At 40.2% G+C, this 21,916-nt stretch overlaps 1 protein-coding gene across 24 annotated transcripts in view; it reads right to left on the minus strand.

Annotated features, from left to right (window-relative positions):
- Positions 1–21,916, minus strand: part of SLC41A3 (solute carrier family 41 member 3) — a 130,112-nt gene that overhangs the window by 20,744 nt on the left and 87,452 nt on the right. For 14 of the 24 annotated variants that reach the window (XM_086697227.1, XM_086697242.1, XM_086697240.1 and 11 more), the window contains 2 exons: positions 14,688–14,836; positions 12,506–13,397 (listed from right to left, as the gene is read on the minus strand). The exons of 5 other annotated variants lie outside the window; for them this stretch is intronic. In XM_086697227.1, the coding sequence (XP_086553353.1) occupies positions 13,188–13,397; positions 14,688–14,836 (359 nt within the window). In that variant the 3' untranslated portion in view covers positions 12,506–13,187. Of the gene's footprint in view, positions 1–1,203; positions 7,395–9,009; positions 11,968–12,505; positions 13,398–14,687; positions 14,837–17,411; positions 17,478–17,962; positions 18,494–21,916 lie in introns of those variants that run through there. 5 more of the 24 variants (XM_086697234.1, XR_015248185.1, XR_015248184.1 and 2 more) reach the window with 5 other exon arrangements.

Below are 21,916 nucleotides of genomic sequence, written 5' to 3' on the forward strand. Positions count from 1 at the left end.
GTGGTTTATTTGCAAGATAATTACAGAGATAGAGTAGGAAGTTGGCAGAGTGATACAGAGAAAAGCAAAACTAATGGTGCACTATTGAAATATTTGCTTTGAATAGTTAGGGTTAAATTTTTCTAGGATCATAAAGATGTGCATAAAATCATCTCCAACATTGTCTTTCCCAAACACAAGAGGCTGGGGCATTCATCCACCAGGCACTTTTGCTCATTGATTGAGGGTTACCCCCAGCACTGTTATCTTTCCCCATCAATTCTGGGCTTCTCTTGGGTAATGGATGAATGGTATCCTGTGGTTTTGGAGAAGGCCCTGAGGAAAAAATTGGAAAACTCCATGGTGCTCATTTTAGTTTGGAAGAACCCAGGATTACAGGATCAGCTGCAACTGCAGCTGAACTCACTGGTAAGCTGATGTTATAGGCACACCTGCCATAGTCCGTGCTTCCATGAACAAATCTCTCATTAGGCCTTCAAGATGCTGGAATCTCGGGGCGCCTGGGTGGCGCAGTCGGTTAAGCGGCCGACTTCAGCCAGGTCACGATCTCGCGGTCCGTGAGTTCGAGCCCCGCGTCGGGCTCTGGGCTGATGGCTCGGAGCCTGGAGCCTGTTTCCGATTCTGTGTCTCCCTCTCTCTCTGCCCCTCCCCCGTTCATGCTCTGTCTCTCTCTGTCCCAAAAATAAATAAAAAACGTTGAAAAAAAAATTTTAAAAAAAAGATGCTGGAATCTCTAAGAGGCAAATTTAATTACCAGGTTTATTGGAACAAACTATAATAGTTGTTATTGCAACTAATCTTAAAGCCCTATTAAGTACTCATCATCGCTTTCTTGGAATTTAATTGTTCTAGTACTTCAGCTAGACTAAGCTATATGGTCCAAACTCCTGGTTACCTTGTCTATGCCAGGTCATTATTATCACCAGGAAAAGAGGAATGGAGACACTTCTTTTTGTTTTATTTTTTTAAATTATTTTTTATTTTTTATTCTTTTTTTTTTCAACGTTTATTTATTTTTGGGACAGAGAGAGACAGAGCATGAACGGGGGAGGGGCAGAGAGAGAGGGAGACACAGAATCGGAAACAGGCTCCAGGCAACGAGCCATCAGCCCAGAGCCTGACGCGGGGCTCGAACTCACGGACCGCGAGATCGTGACCTGGCTGAAGTCGGACGCTTAACCGACTGCGCCACCCAGGCGCCCCTATTTTTTAAAATTTACATCCAAATTAGTTGCATATAGTGAAACAATGATTTCAGGAGTAGATTCCTTAATGCCCCTTACCCATTTAGCCCATCCCCCCTCCCACAACCCCTCCAGGAACTCTGTTTGTTCTCCATATTTATGAGTGTCTTCTGTTTTGTCCCCCTCTTTGTTTTTATATTATTTTTGTTTCCCTTCCCTTATGTCCATCTGTTTTGACTCTTAAAACTTCATATGAGTGAAGTCATATGATTTTTGTCTTTCTCTGACTAATTTCACTTAGAATACCCTCCAGTTCCATCCACGTAGTTGCAAATGGCAAGATTTCATTCTTTTGGATTGAAGTAATACTCCAATGTATATATATGCCACATTTTCTTTATCCATTCATCCATCGATGGACATTTGGGCTCTTTCCATAATTTGGCTATTGTTCATAATGCTGCCATAAACAAGGGGGTGCATGTGTCCCTTCGAAACAGCACACCTGTATCCCATGGATAAATGCCTAGTAGTGCAATTGCTGGGTTGTAGGGTAGTTCTATTTTTGTTTTTTTGAGGAACCTCCATACTGTTTTCCAGAGTGGCTGCACCAGCTTGCATTGCCACCAGCAATGCAAAAGAGATCCTCTTTCTCTGCATCCTCGCCAGCATCTGTTGTGGCCTGAATTGTTAATGTTAGCCATTCTGACAGGTGTCAGGTGGTATCTCATTGTGGTTTTGATTTGTATTTCCCTGATGTTTAGTGGTGTTGAGCCTTTTTTCATGTGTTAGTTGGCCATCTGGATGTCTTCCTTGGAGAAGTGTCTATTCATGTCTTTTGCCCATTTCTTCATTGGATTGTTTTTTGGGTGTTGAGTTTGATAAGTACTTTGTAGATTTTGGATACTAACCCTTTATCTGATATGTCATTTGCAAATATCTTCTCCCATTCTGTCGGTTGCCTTTTAGTTTTGCTGATTGTTTCCTTCGCTGTGCACAAGCTTTTTATTTTGATGAGGTCCCAGTAGTTCATTTTTGCTTTTATTTCCCTTGCCTCTGGAGACGTGTTGAGTAAGAAGTTGCTGTGGGTAAGATCAAAGAGGTTTTTGCCTGCTTTCTCCTCGAGGATTTTGATGGCTTCCTGTCTTACATTGAGGTCTTTCATCCATTTTGAGTTTACTTTTGTGTATGGTGTAAGAAAGTGGTCCAGGTTCATTCTTCTGCATGTCGCTGTCCAGTTTTCCCAGCACCACTTGCTGAAAAGACTATCTTTATTTCATTGGATATTCTTTCCTGCTTTGTCAAAGATTAGTTGGTCATACGTTTGTGGGTCCATTTCTGGGTTCTCTATTCTGTTCCATTGATCTGAGTGTCTGTTCCTGTGCCAGTACCATACTGTCTTGATGATTACAGCTTTGTAGTATAGTTTGAAGTCTGGGATTGTGATGCCTCCTGCTTTGGTTTTTGTTTTCAAGATTGCTTTGACTATTCACGGTCTTTTCTGGTTCCATACAAATTTTAGGATTATTTGTTCTAGCTCTGTTAAGAATGCTGGTGTTAGTTACTTTGATCGGGATTGCATTGAATATGTAGATTGCTTTGGTAGATATCAACATTTTAACAATATTTGTTCTTTCTATCCAGGAGCATGGAATCTTTTTCCATTTTTTGGTGTCTTCTTCAATTTCTTTCATAAGCTTTCTATAGTTTTCAGTGTATAGATTTTTCACCTCTTTGGTTAGATTTATTCCTAGGTATTTTATGGTTTTTGGTCCAACTGTAAATGGGATCGATTCCTTGATTTCTCTTTCTGTCGCTTCATTGTTGGTGTATAGGAATGCAACTGATTTCTGTGCGTTGATTTTATATCCTGCAACTTTGCTGAATTCATGGGTCAGTTCTAGCAGTTTTTTGGTGGAACATTTTGGGTTTTCCATATAGAGTATCATGTCGCCTGCAAAGAGTGAAAGTTTGACCTCCTCCTGGCCAATTTGGATGCATTTTATTTCTTTGTGTTGTCTGATTGCAGAGTCGAAGACTTCCAATACTATGTTGAATAACAGTGGCGAGAGTGGACATCCCTGTCTTGTTCCTGACCTTAGGGGGAAAGCTCTCAGTTTTTCTCCATTGAGGATGATATTAGCATTGGGTCATTCATATATGGCTTTTATGATCTCGAGGTATGATTGGATCTACCCTTCTATTGCCCACATTGTTACTGATGATCAGGGCCCCCTTCTCTATTCTGCCTCCCTCCCTCTCTCTGCTGATTTGTCTATTTTCATTTCTCCCTCTGCTTCTTTCCCAGGTCATTCTCTGTCATGCTTACTGGGCGTTTCCAAGTCATCTGCACCCAACCCATCCCCCATCCTCTATTTTACCATCTGTTTGGAACCCAGCTCTCCCTTACTCAACTCCATTTCCCTTGTTCTTCTTTGTCTCTTTTTTCATCTCCCACCCTTTCTGGGCCTTAGCAGAGATGGAAGAAAGATGGCCCTTACCCAGGAAGGCCAATGGGAATATAAATACACCCTGGTAGGTACAGCCAGTTGAATGGGATTGGGGACAGAACACACACTGTCATGGGACAGAAACCACTCATCTTCCCCTGTCCAGGGTTAAGGGCCCTCTCTGTGGGATGGCAGTGAAGGGGTACACCAGGTATCAGCAGCACCTGGCTGAGGAAGGAGGTGGGGTGCGGTCTTAGGAGAGAACTGGGGTCAGCAGAATCCCAGCAAGGGAGAGGGCTCAGCAGCCTCCTGTTGCCCTCCAGAGCCATGAGGGAATAGGCTGGGACCAGGGAGGGAATACACCTCCAGAGTGAGGATTTGAGAGTAAAGTGGGAAGGATGGGTCAATGGATGATATATATATCATCAGTCAATGGACACTTGGGGTGTGGCCATAATTTGACTATTGTAGATAACGTTTCTATAAACATCAGGGTGTATGTGTCCCTTTGAAATAGCATGTTAAACTAACTGGAATTTAAATAAAAACTTAAAAAAATAAGTATTAAAAAACTAATCTTTGAATACTAGTTTTGCACCATCCATATTCTACTCATTCTAAACACATTCTGTTTACTGTCTTTGCATACTCATACACACACTGACTCCCCAATTCATAGCAAATTGTGTATAATTCAATCTCTCTGCACATTTCTTTTGCTCTATTCAAATGTCACTCTTTAACCTCCTGTTTTTCATTTGACAATCATCGCTTGCACACTGTGTGCTATTTAATACCTTCTTTGTGCACAATTGCCTGCAGTTCAAGAGTCGCTCTTCACACACTCACTGTGGGTTTTCCAACAGACATTATTTCCACCTCCAATCCAACCTTCACTCCAGGCTACTCATTCAGTGCCATTTAGCTCTACCTGCCTGCACATTCAGTGTCTGTGACTCACAAAATTATGTGTGCAAATGACCAACCTTTCATATATAATCCTTTTGCACAATCCAACTTCCACTCATTAAAACCAACATCATGGTATCCAATACTCACTCTTGGCACACTCACTATCTGCAATAAATACTCTATGTATGTTCGTTCTGTTCCATCCAACTTACAATACCTGCCCACTGATTTTGAGCTATTCAAATATCTCTCACACACTGACTGTACTTTATTTAACAATTACACTGGATTACTCACCACCACTTGTGATTTAACATCCACTCCTCCCACACTCATTATTGCTATTCCAATGCCACTCCTTGCACTCACATTGTATGCTTTTCAAGAACAACCTCATACACATTATACTCATTCTGTACCATCCAAATTCCATTCACTACACTCATTGCATGCCATTGGACAATCATCCCTTACATACTCCGTGTGAAATTCCAAAAGTATATGTATTCTTGGCAGGTCCTACCAACCTCCATTCCTTGCAAACCCATTATTTTCCAATTAATAATTGCTATTCACTGTATACCATTCAACATCCTCTCTGTGCACATTTAGTGTTTCAATAACCACTCTTTCCACACTCACTGTGATTTGCAAACCACTCTTTGGATAATCACAGTGTGCAATTCAACAACTATTCTTTGCACATGCATTATGTACAGCCCAATCCCTTTCCTAGAACACTCACTGTTTGCTATTCAACAATCTCTCTTAATGCACTCCATCTTCTCCATCCAGTACCACTCCTCTGCCATTCAACAATCACTTCCTGCACACTTGCTCCTTGTGAATCAATAGGCACTCTTTTTTAACTCATTCTGCACTTTGCAGTTTCCATTCTTTGCACACTGTGCCATTCAACAATAAATCCTTGCAAACTCACTGCGCTATTCTACTTCCACTCATTGTGCGCTCATGTGTAATCTAGCAATCACTCTACAAGTATTCCCTACCACCCAACTTCCACTCCGTGCACACTAAACTTTGTGCATTCAACAACCACTCTATGCTCACTCACTGTATGATACAACCACCATTCTTTTCACACCCATTCCCCACCATCTAAATGCCATTTCTTTCACACTCAGTCTTGGCTAGTCTACAACTGCTCCTTGAATACTATGTGCTATTCTTGAGCTTAACCTTGATTTTTATTTTTCTTTAGATTTTTCTTTCTTGACATTGGTCTTGATCTTCTCTTTAATGCTAACTTTGAATGTTCCTTGGCCTTGTTTTGATTCCAACTCAGACAAACTTAACATTTCTTTACTTTTAGCCTTGATTTTAGCTTTGATTATGATCTTGACCTTGAGCTTTCTTGTGACTCACTCATCCTTTCCTATAAAATGTCTAGACAATGTATAGCCCTGAATGTGAAGTTGCATTTAACCTTGAACTTCACCTAAAACTTGATTTTGGCATCAATGTTGGTTTTTATTTTTGATCTGTTAAAAATAAGTACAACTTAAAGTAAGTACAAGCTTAAAGATGACCTGTACTTTTTTTTTTAAATTAAAGTTAGTTAACATACAGTGTAGTCTTGGCTTCAGGAGTCGAACCCAGTGATTCATCTCATACATATGACACCCATTGCTCATCCCAACAAGTGCCCTCCTCAATGCCTATCACCAATTTAGCCCATGCATCCCAACCAACACCCCTGCAGTAACCCTCAGTTTGTTCTCTGTATTTAAAAGTCTCTTATGATTTGCCTCCCTCTCTGTTTTTATCTTATTTTTCCTTCCATCGCTTTAGGTTCATCTGTTGAGTTTCTCAAATTGCACATATGCGTGAAATCAGGTATCTTTCTCTGACTGACTTCACTTAGCATACTGCCCTCCAGTCCATCCACATTGTTGCAAATGACAAGATGTTATTCTTTCTTATCACCAAATGCTATTCCATTGTGTGTGTGTGTGTGTGTGTGTGTGTGTGTGTGTGTACCACATCTTTATCAATTCATCAGCCAATGGACATTTGGGCTCTTTTTTACAATTTTGATATTTTTGATAACATTGCTATAAACACTGGGATGAATGTGTTTCAAATCAGCATTTTTGTATCCTTTGGATAAATTCCTAGTAGTGCAACTGCTGGGTAGTAGGGTATTTCTATTTTTATTTTTTTGAGGAACATCCATACTATTCTCCAGAGTGACTGAGCCAGTTTGCATTCCCACCAAGTGTTCAAAAGGGTTCCTCTTTCTTCACATCCTCACCAACATCTGTTGTTGCCTGAATTGTTCATTTTTTCCCATTCTGAGAGGTGTTAGGTGGTATCCCATTGCTGTTTTGATTTGTATTTCTCTGATGATGGGTGATGTTGAGCATCTTTTCATGTGTTTGTTACCCATCTGGATGTCTTCTTTGGGAAAGTGTCTGTTCATGTCTTTTGCACATTTCTTCACTGGATTGTTTTTGGGTGTTCTTTGTAGATTTTGGATACTAACCCTTTATCTGATGTTATTTGCAAACATCTCCCATTCCATAAGTTGCCTTTTTTTTGTTTCCTTTGCTGTGCAGAAGTTTTTGTCTTGATGAGGTCTCCATAGTTCATTTTTTGCTTTTATTTCCCTTGCTTCCAGAGGCATGTCAAGTAAGAAGTTGCTGCCTGTTTTCTCCTGTAGGATTTTGATGGTTTCTCATTTCACATTTACATCTTTCATCCATTTTGAATTTATTTTTGTGTATCGTGTAAGAAAGTGGTAGTTTCATTCTTCTGCATGTCCCTGTCCAGTTCTCCCAGCACCATTTGCTAAAGATGCTCTCTATTTTCCATTGGATGCTCTTTCCTGCTTTGTCAAAGAGGAGTTAATTAAAAAATACATGGAAGCAAATGAAAATAAAAACACAAGAGTCCAAACCCTTTCAGTTGCAGCAAAGGCAGTCCTTACAGGAAAATACATTGCAATTCAGGCCTATCTCAAGAAGCAAGAAAGGTCCCAAATACGCAACCTAACCTTACACTTAAGAAGCTAGAAAAGGAGCAGCAAATAAAGCTCAAAGCCAGTAGAAAAAGGGAAATAATAAATAGAGCAGAAATAAACAATATAGAATAAAAAAAACACACATTAAAAAAACAGATCAATGAAACTAAGAGTTGACTTTTTGAAAGACTAAACAAAATTGATAAACCACTAGAAAGATACTTGAAAAGAGGGCCAAATAGATAAAATCACAAATGAAAAAGAGAAGACCACAACCAATACTATAGAAAAATAAATAATTATAAGAGAATACTATGAAAATTATGTACTGACAAGCTGGACAATCTGGAAGAAATGGACAAATTCCTAGACATTCACACACTACCAAAACTCAAACAGGGAAGAAACAGAAAATTTGAATAGGCCCATAACAAGGAAAGAAATGAAGCCAGTTATCAAAAATCTCTCAACAATTAAGAGTCTTGGGCTAGATGGCTTCCCAGGGAAATTCTGCTAGACATTTAAAAAACGGTTAATACTGGGGCACCTGGGTGGCTTGGTCGGTTGAGTGTCCAACTGTGGCTTAGGTCATGATCTCACAGTTTGTGGGTTCGAGCCCCGTGTCAGGCTTTGTGCTGACAGCTCAAGCCTGAAGCCTGCTTCAGATTCTGTGTGTGTGTCTCTCTCTGCCCCTCCCCTGTTCATACTCTGTCAACAATAAATAAATGTTAATAACAATTACAAAAAAAAAAGAGTTAACATCTATTCTCAAACTGTTCCAAACAATAGAAATTGAAGGAAAGCTTCTAAACTCATTCTATGAAGGGAGCATTACCTTGATTCCAGAACCAGACAATGACCCCACTAAACAGGAGAATTACAGGCCAATATCCCTGATGAACTTGGATGCAGAAATTCTCAACAAGATGCTAGCAAATTGAATTCAACAGTACATTAACAGAATTATTCACTATGATTGAGTGAGGTTCATTTCTGGGCTGCAGGGCTGGTTCAATATTTGCAAGTCAATCAATGTGATACACCACATGAGTAGATAGGATAAGAACCATATGATCCTTAAAATAGATGCAGAAAAAGCATTTGACAAAATACAGCATCATTTCTTGATAAAAATCCTCAAGGAAGTAGGGGTAGAAGGAACATACTTCAATATCATAAAAGCCATATATGAAAGGCCCACAGCTAATATCATGCTCAATGGGGAAAAACTGAGAGATTTCCCCTAAGATCAGGAACACGACAGGGATGTCCACTCTCACCACTGCTCTTCAACATACTGCTGGAAGTCCTAGCTGGAGCAATCAGACAACAAAAAAGAAATAAAAGGTATCCAAATTGGCAAGGAAGAAGTCAAACTTTCACTCTTCACAGATGACATGATACTCCACATGGAAAACCTGAAAGACTCCGCCAAAAAACTGTTAGAGCTGATCCATGAATTCAGCAAAGGCACAGGATATAAAATCAATATATAGAAGTTTATACACCAATAATGAAGTAGCAGAAAGAGAAACCAAGGAATCTATCCCATTTACAATTGCACCTAAACCATAAAATACTTAGGAATAAACCTAACCAAAGAGGTAAAGATCTGTCTGATGAAAACTATAGAAAGCTTATGAAAGAAATTGAAGAAGACACAAAGAAATGGCAAAACATTTTACGCTCGTGGATTGGAGAAACAAATATTGTTAAAATGTCAATACTATGCAAAGCAATTGACACATTCAATGGAATTCCTATCAAAATTCTTCACAGAGCTAGAAAAAAAAAAATCCTAAAATTTGTATAAAATCACAAAAGACCCTGAAAAGAAAAGTAATCTTGAAAAAGAAAACCAAAGCTGGAGGCATCACAATTCCGGACTTTAAGCTGTATTATAAAGTGTAATCATCAAGCAAGTAAGGTATTGGCACAAAAACAAGACACATAGATCAATGGAATATAATAGAGAACCCAGAAATGGACCCACAAATATATGGCCAACTAATTTTTGACAAGGCAGGAAAATGTGTTTTTTTTAAGTTTACTTATTTGAGAGAGAGAGAGATAGAGATTGAGAGAGAGATTGAGAGAGTGAGTGCAGGAGAGTGGAAGAGAGGGAGAGAGAGAATCTCAACAGACTCCATGCTGTGAGCACAGAGCCAGAAGCAGTCTCAATCTCACAAACAGTGAGATTATGACCTGAGCCGAAACCAAGAGTCAGAAGCTTAATCAATTTAGCCACCCAGGTGCCTCAAGGATGACCTGTACTTTAAATGTCTCCTTGACTTTCATGTAAACCCTGATTCAAAGCCACTTTATCATGCGTAGCCCAGGCTGTGAACTACAACTTGAACTGGACTTGGACTTTGACCTTATTGTAATGTTGACCCTGATGTGAAGTTTAGTTTGATTTGTCTTTTTAACTGATCTTAGTCTTGAACTTGGCCCAGACTTTGAATCTGAGCTTGAATTTTACTTTGATCTTGACCTTGACACTAAATCAGATTTACTTTTTGCTCCTGATTATAATCCATACTATGTGTTGCCCAAGTCCTCCTGTCGTTCACCTTTAACATGACCTTAGCACATTGAAATCTGCCTTTACCTCGACCCTGGTTTAGAACACATTCTGACCCAGATTATCATCCAGACCTTCTAAATATAAATTTGATTTTAACCCCGATCTTGACTTTGAATTGGAACTTAACCTTGACTTTTGATCCTGAACTTGAATTTTATCATGATTTTGTTCATAATTAAGACCACCACCTGTTTCAGACTCTCATGTATAGGTCTACTCCAGAATATGAACTTGAAATTGACCTTGATATTAACCTTGAACTATGTCTAGGTCTTAACACATGACCTTAACCTTAACCTTATACTTGACCTTGATGCTGACCTCAATGAAATCTGTCCCTAATATGTTAATCAAGTTTCACTTCAAACACAAACTTGACCCCTTGATCCTTAACCCATAAGGACTTTGACCTTAAAGTGACCATGAAATTGACCTTGACCTTAATTCAGTTCCTCATCGGGTTCCTGATTGTTGTTCAAGGTAATATCTAGATCAAACTACGAATTTGACCTTGATCTAGACCTTGTCCATGATTCACACCCAATTCTTTGTCTAATCATCGAGGACATGTGTAGCCATGATTGTGAACTTAAATACAGATCCTCCTCAGTTTATGATGGGGTTACATCCCAATAAACCCATTTTAAGTCAAACATAAGTGAAAAATGCATCGAATACACCTAACCTATCAAACATCAGAGTTTAATCGTTTCCCACAAAGCCTATTAGATAACAAAGTATTGACTATCTCCTATAATTTCAATACTCTTCTGAAAGTGACAAACAGAATGGCTGTAAGGATAGTAATTGTTAGCCCCCACAATTGCTTGGCTGACAGAGAGTTGCAGCTGTTGCTAACTGCCCCACATCACCAGAGAGTATCATACCATACCAAGAGCCCAGTAAAAGATCAAAACTCAAAATGTGAAGTACGGTTTCCATTGAATGCAGATTGTTTTCACATCACTGTAAAGTTGAAAAATCAGAAGTCAAATCGTCATACATCAGGGATGATCTGTATGTTCCTGGTCTTGGAACTGATCTTGACCTTAACTATAAATTGACCTTAAACTTGATACTGATGTTGAATTTGACCTTGACTTTCACCTTGATTCAAATCCTCATCGTCTTCCTGTCTATTGTCCAGACCATATCTACATCTGTGAATTAAGTTGGATCTAAACAACCATGACTTTGACCAAGGAATTGACTTTATCTTTCTGCCTGATTCAGGCCCTTGACACTATCAGCCAGAGCATGTACAGCTTTGGGATGTGAGGTTTAACCGAACCTTGAGTTTGGCTTCAATCTTAAATTTATATTCACCTTGACCCACTTCCTGCCCCTTACTCTTATCAAAACTCCATAGATAAAATTAACCCAGTTACTAACTTCAGTCCCATAGCCAGATTCATCCCAACTAAGATATTCAGCTCCACAACCAGATTTATACCCAATAATTCCTCAGCTTTGTGTGTGGATTTAATTCTGATGGCCACTTCAACACTGTAGCCAGATTCAGCCAGATGTTGACCTCAGTACTGAAGCTGCAGCAGGACTGTCCTTATGAGAACCACCTGGATTTATCCCTGATGGTGCCCTCAGTTCTGCAGCTGGGTTCATCACCTATGATGACCTTACCCCATAGGAAAATTCATCCCAGATGCTGACTTCAGCCCCGCATTAGGGATCATTTCCAATGATAACCTTACCTCATCTGGGTTCATCTCTGATGATGATCTCAGACCTGCACATGGATACATCTGTGATGATTTCAATGTGAAAGCTGTATTCAATCCTCATGTTTACCTCCTCTGTACAGAAAAATTCCTCCCCAATGTTGACCTCAACCTGGCAGAAAAATTCATCCCATAAATTTCCCTCATTCTAGCAAGAGGGTATATACCTGGTGATGTCCTCAGTCAAGGAACTATATGCATCTCCAGTGTTGACCTGTCTCACACATGTCTTCATCCAAGATGACATGAATAAGTAAATACCTATTTCACCATATGAAGATAATAATCCTCAACCCAAATCATGGCTAAAGTTGTTATGATGAGTGAATAAGAAACAGGAAGTAAACATCTATTTTAAAAAGTGAGGACATTCTGGGGCAGTGCTTCTCAAATGTAAGAGTGCATCAGAACAACATGGGGCTTGTTAAACCCACCTTGCTGACCCCACCCCAAGACAGGCTGATTGGCAGGCCCAGGGGAAGGAGGATTAACAACTTCCATGTCTAACAAGTTTCCCTGACTTTGATGCTTCTCTGCTAGAGACCACAGTTTGAGAAATAGACACTAGAGAAATGCCAGAGGTATTTGTTACTTACAGACCCCAAGTCTCATGGTTGCATTGACTACCTTTAAAGACACAAAAGGCCAAGTACAATATAATCTATGTTTTATTTTATACTTTTGTGATCACTAAAATCTAAACAGAAGTTTGGATTCAACATAAAAAAAGAAAAAGAAAAATAGCGACAGGATTAAATACCAAGAGCAGATGACAAGGGTATGCAAGGAAGGGCTGTCCTGGGAAGGGTTGCACATTTGCAGGCACATCAGCAAAATAGCCCATGAAGCTTGGATCTAGTCAGCCTGTGGGTAAGCCACAGCACAGTCCTGAGGTATAGAAACAGAAAGTGTTTCTTTCCTGCTCCTTCCAAGTACAGGCTGTGTGGACACAGAACACTGCCCACACATCCCCCCAGTGCACTGGACATGCCTCTTCCTTCAGCGTCTTCAGGCCAGAGTCCCCTGCTCTCCACACACACACATGCACTTATTTGCACTCACCCAGCACATGAGTACACACTCAAGCCCAGGAGCATGCAGTCACATGTACACAAACACTGCCTCTGATTTCAGGTCTCCTTCACCTTTACAGACTCAGCTTCCAACTCCAGAGTCAAGATGTGTGAGTGTCCCTGGAAGACTGACAAAGGGTCACTGCAGAATCAGGGTGTTAACCATCCTTCCTGAGGACCTAGTCAGGGGGAAACTGTATTCTGTACCTTGCTGGTGGGAAGGAAAATTCTACTGAGCAAATATGGCTGCCTGGGCTCATTAGGGAGGCCCGGATGCTGGGTCTGAGATGCCATCCAGCCCTGCTTCACTCTTCAATAACCAGTTGATAAGGAAGCAGAGTGTCAGGAGGCCAGTCCCTAGCAGGTCCCCCAGCCCTGTGAGGTAGGGGATGCAGTGGCTGTCTGGATCCAGAGCCTGGTGCCACGTGAGCCGAACCATTACTTCTGCCAGGTACAGCAGAATTGTCACCTGTCATAAGAGCAAGCAGACACAAAAGATGACAACTAAGTCAGAAAGCCAAATGTCACCAAGAAACACTAGATTTCAAAGGCAGATACTAAGGTGGACATGTCAACCCCAGGGAGTCAACCCCATGTCAACCCCAGCTGGACTTCCTCCAGCTTCTCTTGGGGTCAATGCCTAGCTCTGAGCTCATGCAGAGGCCAGAAAGTCCACCCTCATCCACACTTGCCTAGTCTCCCTCCTGTCGTCAGGACCTGCTTGCAGCATCCTGAGGTGGCAGACAGATCGTCTCTGCTACACAGGCTCCTCTCACCTTCCTTAGAAACTCAAGACACAGACTTCAGATAGGGTTCCCTAGAGGGCCTCACTTGAGCAGTTTTGGAGAGTAACCCTTCCCTGGAAGCACCACAGTGCTGGTCTCACTTCAGAGCTCCTCAGTGTCTTGTGACAGGCTGACCACAGCCCCTCTGTCCCCCTTGGGACAGTTTCTCAAAGTACCCCGCCCTATCCTTCATGATCAGGGACATGCTGCAATTGCAAATGCCCTAACTCAGAGGATTTGAAAACATCAGTCCCTAGTTCTAGCATTGCCCTCCTAGAACGGTGCCCATCAAGGACCACCGTTATCCCTGTGGACACCCTAGGCCCACCAGGGGCATCCGACAACTAGTCTGGGCAGATAGTCTGCTGAGTACTAGCCACAGGCAGGCACCAGCCTAACCTTTCATCATGCCCTTATCACCACCCAGCACTGACTAAAAGTCCTTGCATGTGTTTTAGCAACATCCCAGCAGGGACCTGGCCCCTGCCCACCCTGTCTGTGATGAATGATGTGCATGGCCCAGTTCACCAGCCAGAACCACACATCAGCTTGCTTCATGGCAACTTGCTGTATCTTCAGGACCATCCTCTGATCTCCTGGTGATAATTGAGCAGTGTGCTATATGCAGTATGGATGGTGCCTTGTGGGAAGTGGAGATTAACGAGTGTGCAGTGTAAAGTGTGTCATGTGCAGTGTGCTGTGTGTACTGTGGAGCATGCTGCTTGCAGTATGAAATGTGCCCTGTGCAGTATGCAATGTGGAATGCATGCAATGCAGTGTGGTGTGACTTCTGTGTCTGGTTCACACCCTTGAGCTTGAATATGTTGATTCTTGGAAGATGGGGGCCATGCCCTGCCATGTCCAGGAACCCCCCAACCTCACCCCCTCAGCATCTTTCCCAGCTCAGGGAGATAAATCTTGCTGGATGACTAAGCACTGAATGCTGCTTTGATGCTACTAACAGTCATCCTTACCTGCATCAGACTTGCTAGCAGATAGAACACCACAAACATCTTACTTTGTGGGACCAAATGGCCTTCCACCAAGTAAATGATATAGAAGAAAATCAGATGGCCTGGAACCACCAGGGAGAGCAGGACTCGAGCTGATACGGAATTAATTTCTGGAAAAGACAACCATAGAGGTGTGTGTGACTTGACAGGCAGCAGGGACCACCTTGGCATGTTTAGTTTCCCGTGAGGCATCCGCATTCATTTATCTACTACACGAGTGTTTCCTGAGCACCTACTATACTGCAGGCATGTTCTAGCAAATGAGGATATAGCTCTGTCCCTTCCTTCAAGGAACTGACATTTTAGGGAAGAGAAAAAAAAAAAAAACAGACTTGAGTAGCAGAAGCAAACAAGAAAGGTCATTTCAAAGGGTGACCAGTGCTAGGAAGCATGGGTCTTTGTTTTAGAGAACCAGGTGTGTACTAGCAAGATGAGTTACTGGATACTAAAAGCTCTCTCGAGAAGAGGACAACTAGGCTGAGACACGCATCTGGAGGAGAGTATTCTGGGCAGAGAAAAGAGGATTTGCAAGGGGCTGAAGGTAGAAGAGAGCTCTGGAATGTGGGGGGAATGAAGGCTCAGCATGTGAAGTCTGATCCAGGGAGGGCTGGCACACTCATAGGGGGCCTCAGACAGCCCCTTCCTCACGCTAAGCCTGAGAGATCCATTCAGCACATTCTCTTTTGGCTTCAGCCCTCCAGGAATCTGAGACTCTGCAAGAAGTGTGACTTCCCCGCCCCAACCACACACACTTTTAAGAGCGTCACATGTAAACGCAAATGAATCTTCAAACAGAAATAGTTTCAGTAAAAAGCCTCCATTTGCCTCTGAGTTAATATATTTCATCAAATTCCTAAGAAAGAGGGGGGAAATCATATAGCTTAGAAGCCAAAAACACTACCATAAAATAATATGTAGAGAGGGTGAGAAAACACACGAGCTCCAAAGTCTATTCGTGATGAAAAATTAGACAAGGTATGAGAAGATTCTTTTAAAAAAAGAAAAAGTAGGGGCGCCTGGGTGGCTCAGTTGGTTAAGCGGCCGACTTCGGCTCAGGTCATGATCTCACGGTCCGTGAGTTCAAGCCCCACGTCGGGCTCTGTGCTGCCAGCTCAGAGCCTGGAGCCTGTTTCAGATTCTGTGTCTTCCTCTCTCTGACCCTCCCCTGCTCATGCTCTGTCTCTCCCTGTCTCAAAAATAAATAAAATGTTAAAAAAATTTTAAAAAAAATAAAAAAATAAAAAAAGAACAAGTAGAAGCAAAACAAATAATTACTAATGGCAGCTGGCACTAAAACTCAAGACAATCTTGAGAGTAAGAATTCAGTAAAATATTTAGGTGCTGCTATACATTGGATGTTTGTCCGTATCCCCCTTGCTTTCACCACCCAGATCCCCATGTTGTAACTTAACCCTGAGTGTGATGGTATTTGGAGGTGATTAAGTCATAAGGGTAGGGTACAGCACTCATGTATGGCATTAGTGCTTATAACTTATAAGCTATAAGAGACTTCAGAAAGCCTCTTCACCTTTTCCATCATGTGAGCACATAGTGAGAAGACAGCTGTGAAGGAGGAACAGGCCATCACCACAGAATTTGCTAGTGCCTTGATCTTGAACTTCCACCCACCACAACTATAGAAAACAAGTTTCTTGTGGTTATGAGCCAATCATTTTATGCTTGCATTATAGCAGTCTGAACCAGGAAAGGTACAAAAATACAGAAATTGAAATAGATTTTCCAAACACAAGTGACAAATCAGAAAATATAATAGGTACAATCCATCAAATGCACTATTAGGTAGTTACCCAAAGGATACAAAAATAAAGATTCAAAGGGGTACATGCACCCAAATGTTTATAGCAACATTATCAACAACAGCCAAACTACAAAGAGAGCCCAAATGTCCATAGACTGGATGGATGAAGATGTGGTATGTATATATACATATGTATACACACACACACACACACACACACACACACACATATATATACACACCATATATACATATGGTGTGTGTGTGTGTGTGTGTGTGTGTGTGTTTTCATATATATACACACACAGTGGATTATTCAGCCATCAAAAATGAAATCTTGCCATTTATAATGATGTGGATGGAGCTAGAATGTATTATGCTAAGCAAAATAAGTCAGTCAGAGAAAAACAAATACCATACAATTTCACTCATATGTGGAATGTAAGAAACAATACAGATGAACATATGGGAAGGGGGTGTGGAAAGAGAAGACAGGGAGACAAAGCATAAGAGACTCTTAATGACAGAGAACAAACTGAGGGTTGCTGGAGGCAAGGGGGGTGGGGGTATGGGCTAAATGAGAGATGGGTATTAAGGAGGGCACTTGTTGTGATGAGTACTGGGTGCTGTATGTAAATGGTGAATCACTGAATTCTACTCCTGAAACCAACATTGCATTGATGTTAAGTAAAATTAAAATTAAAGAAAAAAAAGATAAAATGTGGTTCCCAGTACTAGAAAAAAATAACAGGAATTTCCACGTTAAGACAAGATGGGGTAGACACATTTCTTCCTAATCCTCTCACTAAATCCAACTAAAAATGCTGGACATTATATATAAAATAAACATAAGATTTTAAAAGGTGGAGAGAAAAATGGCTGGCCAGGGACCTCAGGATTCAACAAACAACACAGAGGTAAGTTACCTGAGTTGTTGTTTTTGGTGTTTTGGTGGGTGGTGCTGGTTTATTTCATATATCCCAGACAGGATGCTGGAGAAGTCAGCAAGCCAGAAATGTCAATCAATGGGCAAGATTCAAAAGAAAAGACTCAACAAAAGCCTGCTCTGTCTAGCCAAAGTTCCAGAAGAGGGACAGCCTAGCAAAGCACAGAACTTCTAGACAACAGCTGCTCTATTCCAGACAAACATCACAGGAAAGACTGCAGCCCCACTTTCATCAGCAAAGGCCAAGTGGGGAGCCTGGACTCTGACCTAATCTATGTGGAATGTGGTGCTCACCCCTTCTGGCTGACGTGGGATAAGAGAAGAGTAAGTGGTACTCTGCCTGGTGGTAATGAGCTCCCCACTTCATGTTGATGAAGGCCATGTGAGGAGCAGTAATAAGGCATCCCTCTCCCTCTCGGACAAGGTGGGATCAGAAGAACACAGACTCCCTGCCAGTCCACCGGCAATGAGGTGCTCCTCTTCGCCCAGTGTGTGAATAGAGATAGGGGAATCCTGGGCTTCCAGCCCTACCTGGCAGTAAGTAAGCAATGCATTATTCCCTTTCCTTCAGTGGTGCACTGTCAGAGGAGGTGCCTAAAAAAGACTTAAATAAGATCCAGAATTTAATAACCTAAACCCCAAATGCCTGGGATTTAATCTAAAATCACTTCTTACAAAAGAAATCTCCTATAACCAGTAAAGAAATAGAATTAGTAATCAAAAATCTCCCAAAAAAAACCCAAGAGTCCAGGGCTGGGTAACTTTCCAAGGGAATTCTACCAAACATTTAAAGAAGAGTTAACACCTATTCTTTTGAAGCTGTTCCAAAAATTAGAAATGGAAGGAAAGCTTCCAAACTCATTCTAGGAAGTCAGTATTACCTTGATTTCAAAACCAGACCAAGACCCCACGAAAAAAGGAGAACTCCAGACCAATTTCCCTGATGAACACCGATGTGAAATTACTCAACAGGAAACTGACCAACCAGATACAATACATTAAAAGAATTGTTCACCACGACCAAGTGGGATATATACGCAGGATGCAGGGCTGGTTCAATATCTGCAAAACAATCAATGTGATATATCACGTTAGTAAAAGAAAGGACAAGAACCACATGATCCTCTCGATAGATGCAGAGAAAGCATTTGACAAAATACAGCATCATTTCTTGATAAAAACCGTCAAGAATGTAGGGATAAGAGGATCGTACCTCAAGATCATAAAAAGCCATACGTGATATCATCCTTAATGGGGAAAAACTGAGAGCTTACCCCTAAGGTCAGGAACATGACAGGGATGTCCACTCTCGCCACTGTTACTCAATATAGTATTAAAAGTCTTAGCCTCAGCAATCAGACAACACAAAGGAGTAAAAGGCATCCAAATTGACAACGAGGAAGTCAAACTTTTCACTCTTCGCAGATGACATGATACTTTATATGGAAAACACAAAAGATTCCACCAAAAAACTGCTAGAACTGATCCATGAATTCAGCAAAGTTGCAGGATATAAAATCAACGCACAGAAATCAGTTGCATTCCTATACACCAACAATGAAGCAACAGAAAGAGAAATCAAGGAATCGATCCCATTTACAGTTGGATCAAAAACCATAAAATACCTAGGAATAAATCTAACCAAAGAGGTGAAAAATCTATACACTGAAAACTATAGGAAGCTTATGAAAGAAATTGAAGACACAAAAAAATGGAAAAATATTCCTTGCTCCTGGATTGCAAGAACACATATTATTAAAATGTCAATACTACCCAAAGCAATCTACATATTCAATACAATGCTTATCAAAATAACACCAGCATTCTTCATAGCGTTAGAATAAACAATCCTAAAATTTGTATGGAATGATAAAAGACCCCAAATAGCCAAAGATATCCTGAAAAAGAAAACCAAATCTGGAGGCATCACAATTCTGGACTTCAAGCTGTATTACAAAGCTGTAATCATCAAGACAGTATGGAAATCGCACAAAACCAGACACTCAGATCAATGGAATAGATTAGAGAACCCAGAAATGGACTCACAAATATATGGCCATTTAATCATTGACAAAGCAGGAAAGAAAATCCAATGGAATAAAGACAGTCTCTTCAGCAATTATGCTGGGAAAACTGGACAGCAACATGCAGAAAAATGAACCTGGATCATTTACTTATACCATACACAAAAATAAACTCAAATGGATGAAAGACCTAAGTATAAGACAGGAGACCATCAAAATCCTCGAAGAGAAAGCAGGGAAACACCTCCTTGACCTCGGCTGCAGCAACTTCTTACTCAACACATATCCAGAGGCAAGGGAAATAAAAGAAAAAATGAACTATTGGGACCTCATCAAGATAAAAAGCATCTGCACAGCAAAAGAAACAATCAGCAAATCTAAAAGGCAACCAACAGAACGGGAGAAGATATTTGCAAACGACATATCAGATAATGGGTTAGCATCCAAAATCTATAAAGAATTTATCAAACTCAACACCCAAAAAACAAACAATCCAGTGAAGAAATGGGCAAAAGACATGAATAGACATTTCTCCAAAGAAGACATCCAGATGGCCAACTGACACATGAAAAAAGGCTCAACACCGCTCATCATCAGGGAAATACAAATTAAAACCACAATGAGATACCACCTGACACCTGTCAGAATGGCTAACATTAACAACTCAGGCCACAACAGATGTTGGCAAAGATGCAGAGAAAGAGGATCTCTTTTGCACTGCTGGTAGGAATGCAAACTGGTGAGCCACTCTGGAAACAGCATGGAGGTTCCTCAAAAAATTAAAAATAGAACTACTGGGTGACTCAGCAATTATACTACTAGGTATTTATCCAAGGGATACAGGTATGCTGTTTCAAAGGGGCATGTGCACCCCAATGTTTATAGCAGCACTAACAACAATAGCCAAAGTATGGAAAAAGCCCAAATGTCCGATGGATGAATGGATAAAGAACATGTGGTATATATACACAATGGAGTATTACTCAGCAATCAAAAAGAATGAAATTTTGCCATTTGCAACTATATGAATGGAACTAGAGGGTATTATACTAAGTGAAATTAGTCAGCCAGAGAAAGACAAATATCATATGACTTCACTCATATGAGGAACTTAAGACACAAAACAGATGAGCAAAAGGGAAGGGAAGCAAAAATAATATAAAAACAAGGAGGGGAAGAAAACATAAGAGACAAATACCGAGAACAAACTGAGGGTTGCTGGAGGGGTTGTGGCTGGGGGGATGGACTAAATGGGTAAGGGGCTTTAGGGAGGACACTTGTTGGGATGAGCACTGAGTGTTATACACAGGGGATGAATCACTGCAATTGACAACTGAAATCATTACAGCACTAGAGGCTAACTTGGATGTAAATTTTGAAAAAATGGAAAAAGAAAAAAGTCTCAACACGATGAGAAAATACAACTAACAGACACTAAGAATGAGATAAGAAGGTAGAATTATATGAAAGCAATTTTAATGAATCTATTATAAAAGTGCTTCAACCACGAATTACAAACACACTTGAAACAAATGATAAAAATAGAAAGTTTTGATAAAAAAACAGAAAGTCTCAGAAAAGAAACAAAGATACAAAGAAGAACCATGTTGAAATTTTAGAATGGAAAAAACACATAATGGCCAAAAACCCCAAACAACTCAATGAAAGGAATGAATAGCAGAATGGAGAGGACAGAAGAAAAATCTGTGAACTTGAAGGGAAAAACTATGGAAATTAGCCTATCTGAACAAGAGAGGGTAAAATAGGCTGGCACGGGGTAATTGAACAGAGACTCAGGGGCTTATGGGACTAGAACAAAAGATCTATCATTCATGTCATCAGAGTCCTAAGGGAAAAGAAGAAGAGAGTGGGACTGAAAGTGTATTTGAAGAAATAATGGCTTACAATTTCCCAAATTTGAAAAAATTTAAATCTATTTTTTCAAAGAGGTGAATGGACCTCAAATGTGGAAAATCCCTAAGAAATAGACATCAAAGTATATCATAACTCATAGTGTAAAACGTAAAGTAAAATTCTTGAAATAAACAAAAGACAAATGACACCTTATGTATACAATAGAAACAATTCAAATGACAGTAATTTCTCATCAGAAGGAAGTGGCACTTTTTCAAATGCTGAAAAGTGAAAAAATACAATACTATATTGAATACTGAAAAAATATAATACTAGATTTTTTGCATTTATGTAAATTTTTTCAAATTCTATTTTACTTCCATCATTTTATTTTAGTCTACTACAGTGTATTCACTTTTTCAAATTTTCAAATGATTTCTTTTTTCCTTTTTTTAATCTTTTTTCTCTTTTTTGTTTCTTTCCCTTTTTCTTAAATACAGAAAAAGAAAAATTTATATTTATTTTTAATTTTTATTAAAAATATTTTTCTTTAATTTTTTCTACTATATTCTTTACTTTTGTATATATTTATTCAAATTCTATTTTA

Source organism: Puma concolor, chromosome A2 (genome assembly GCF_028749965.1).
Source record: "Puma concolor isolate L17-30 chromosome A2, mPumCon1.1.hap2, whole genome shotgun sequence".
In the NCBI taxonomy this organism is placed as follows: Eukaryota; Metazoa; Chordata; class Mammalia; order Carnivora; family Felidae; genus Puma; species Puma concolor.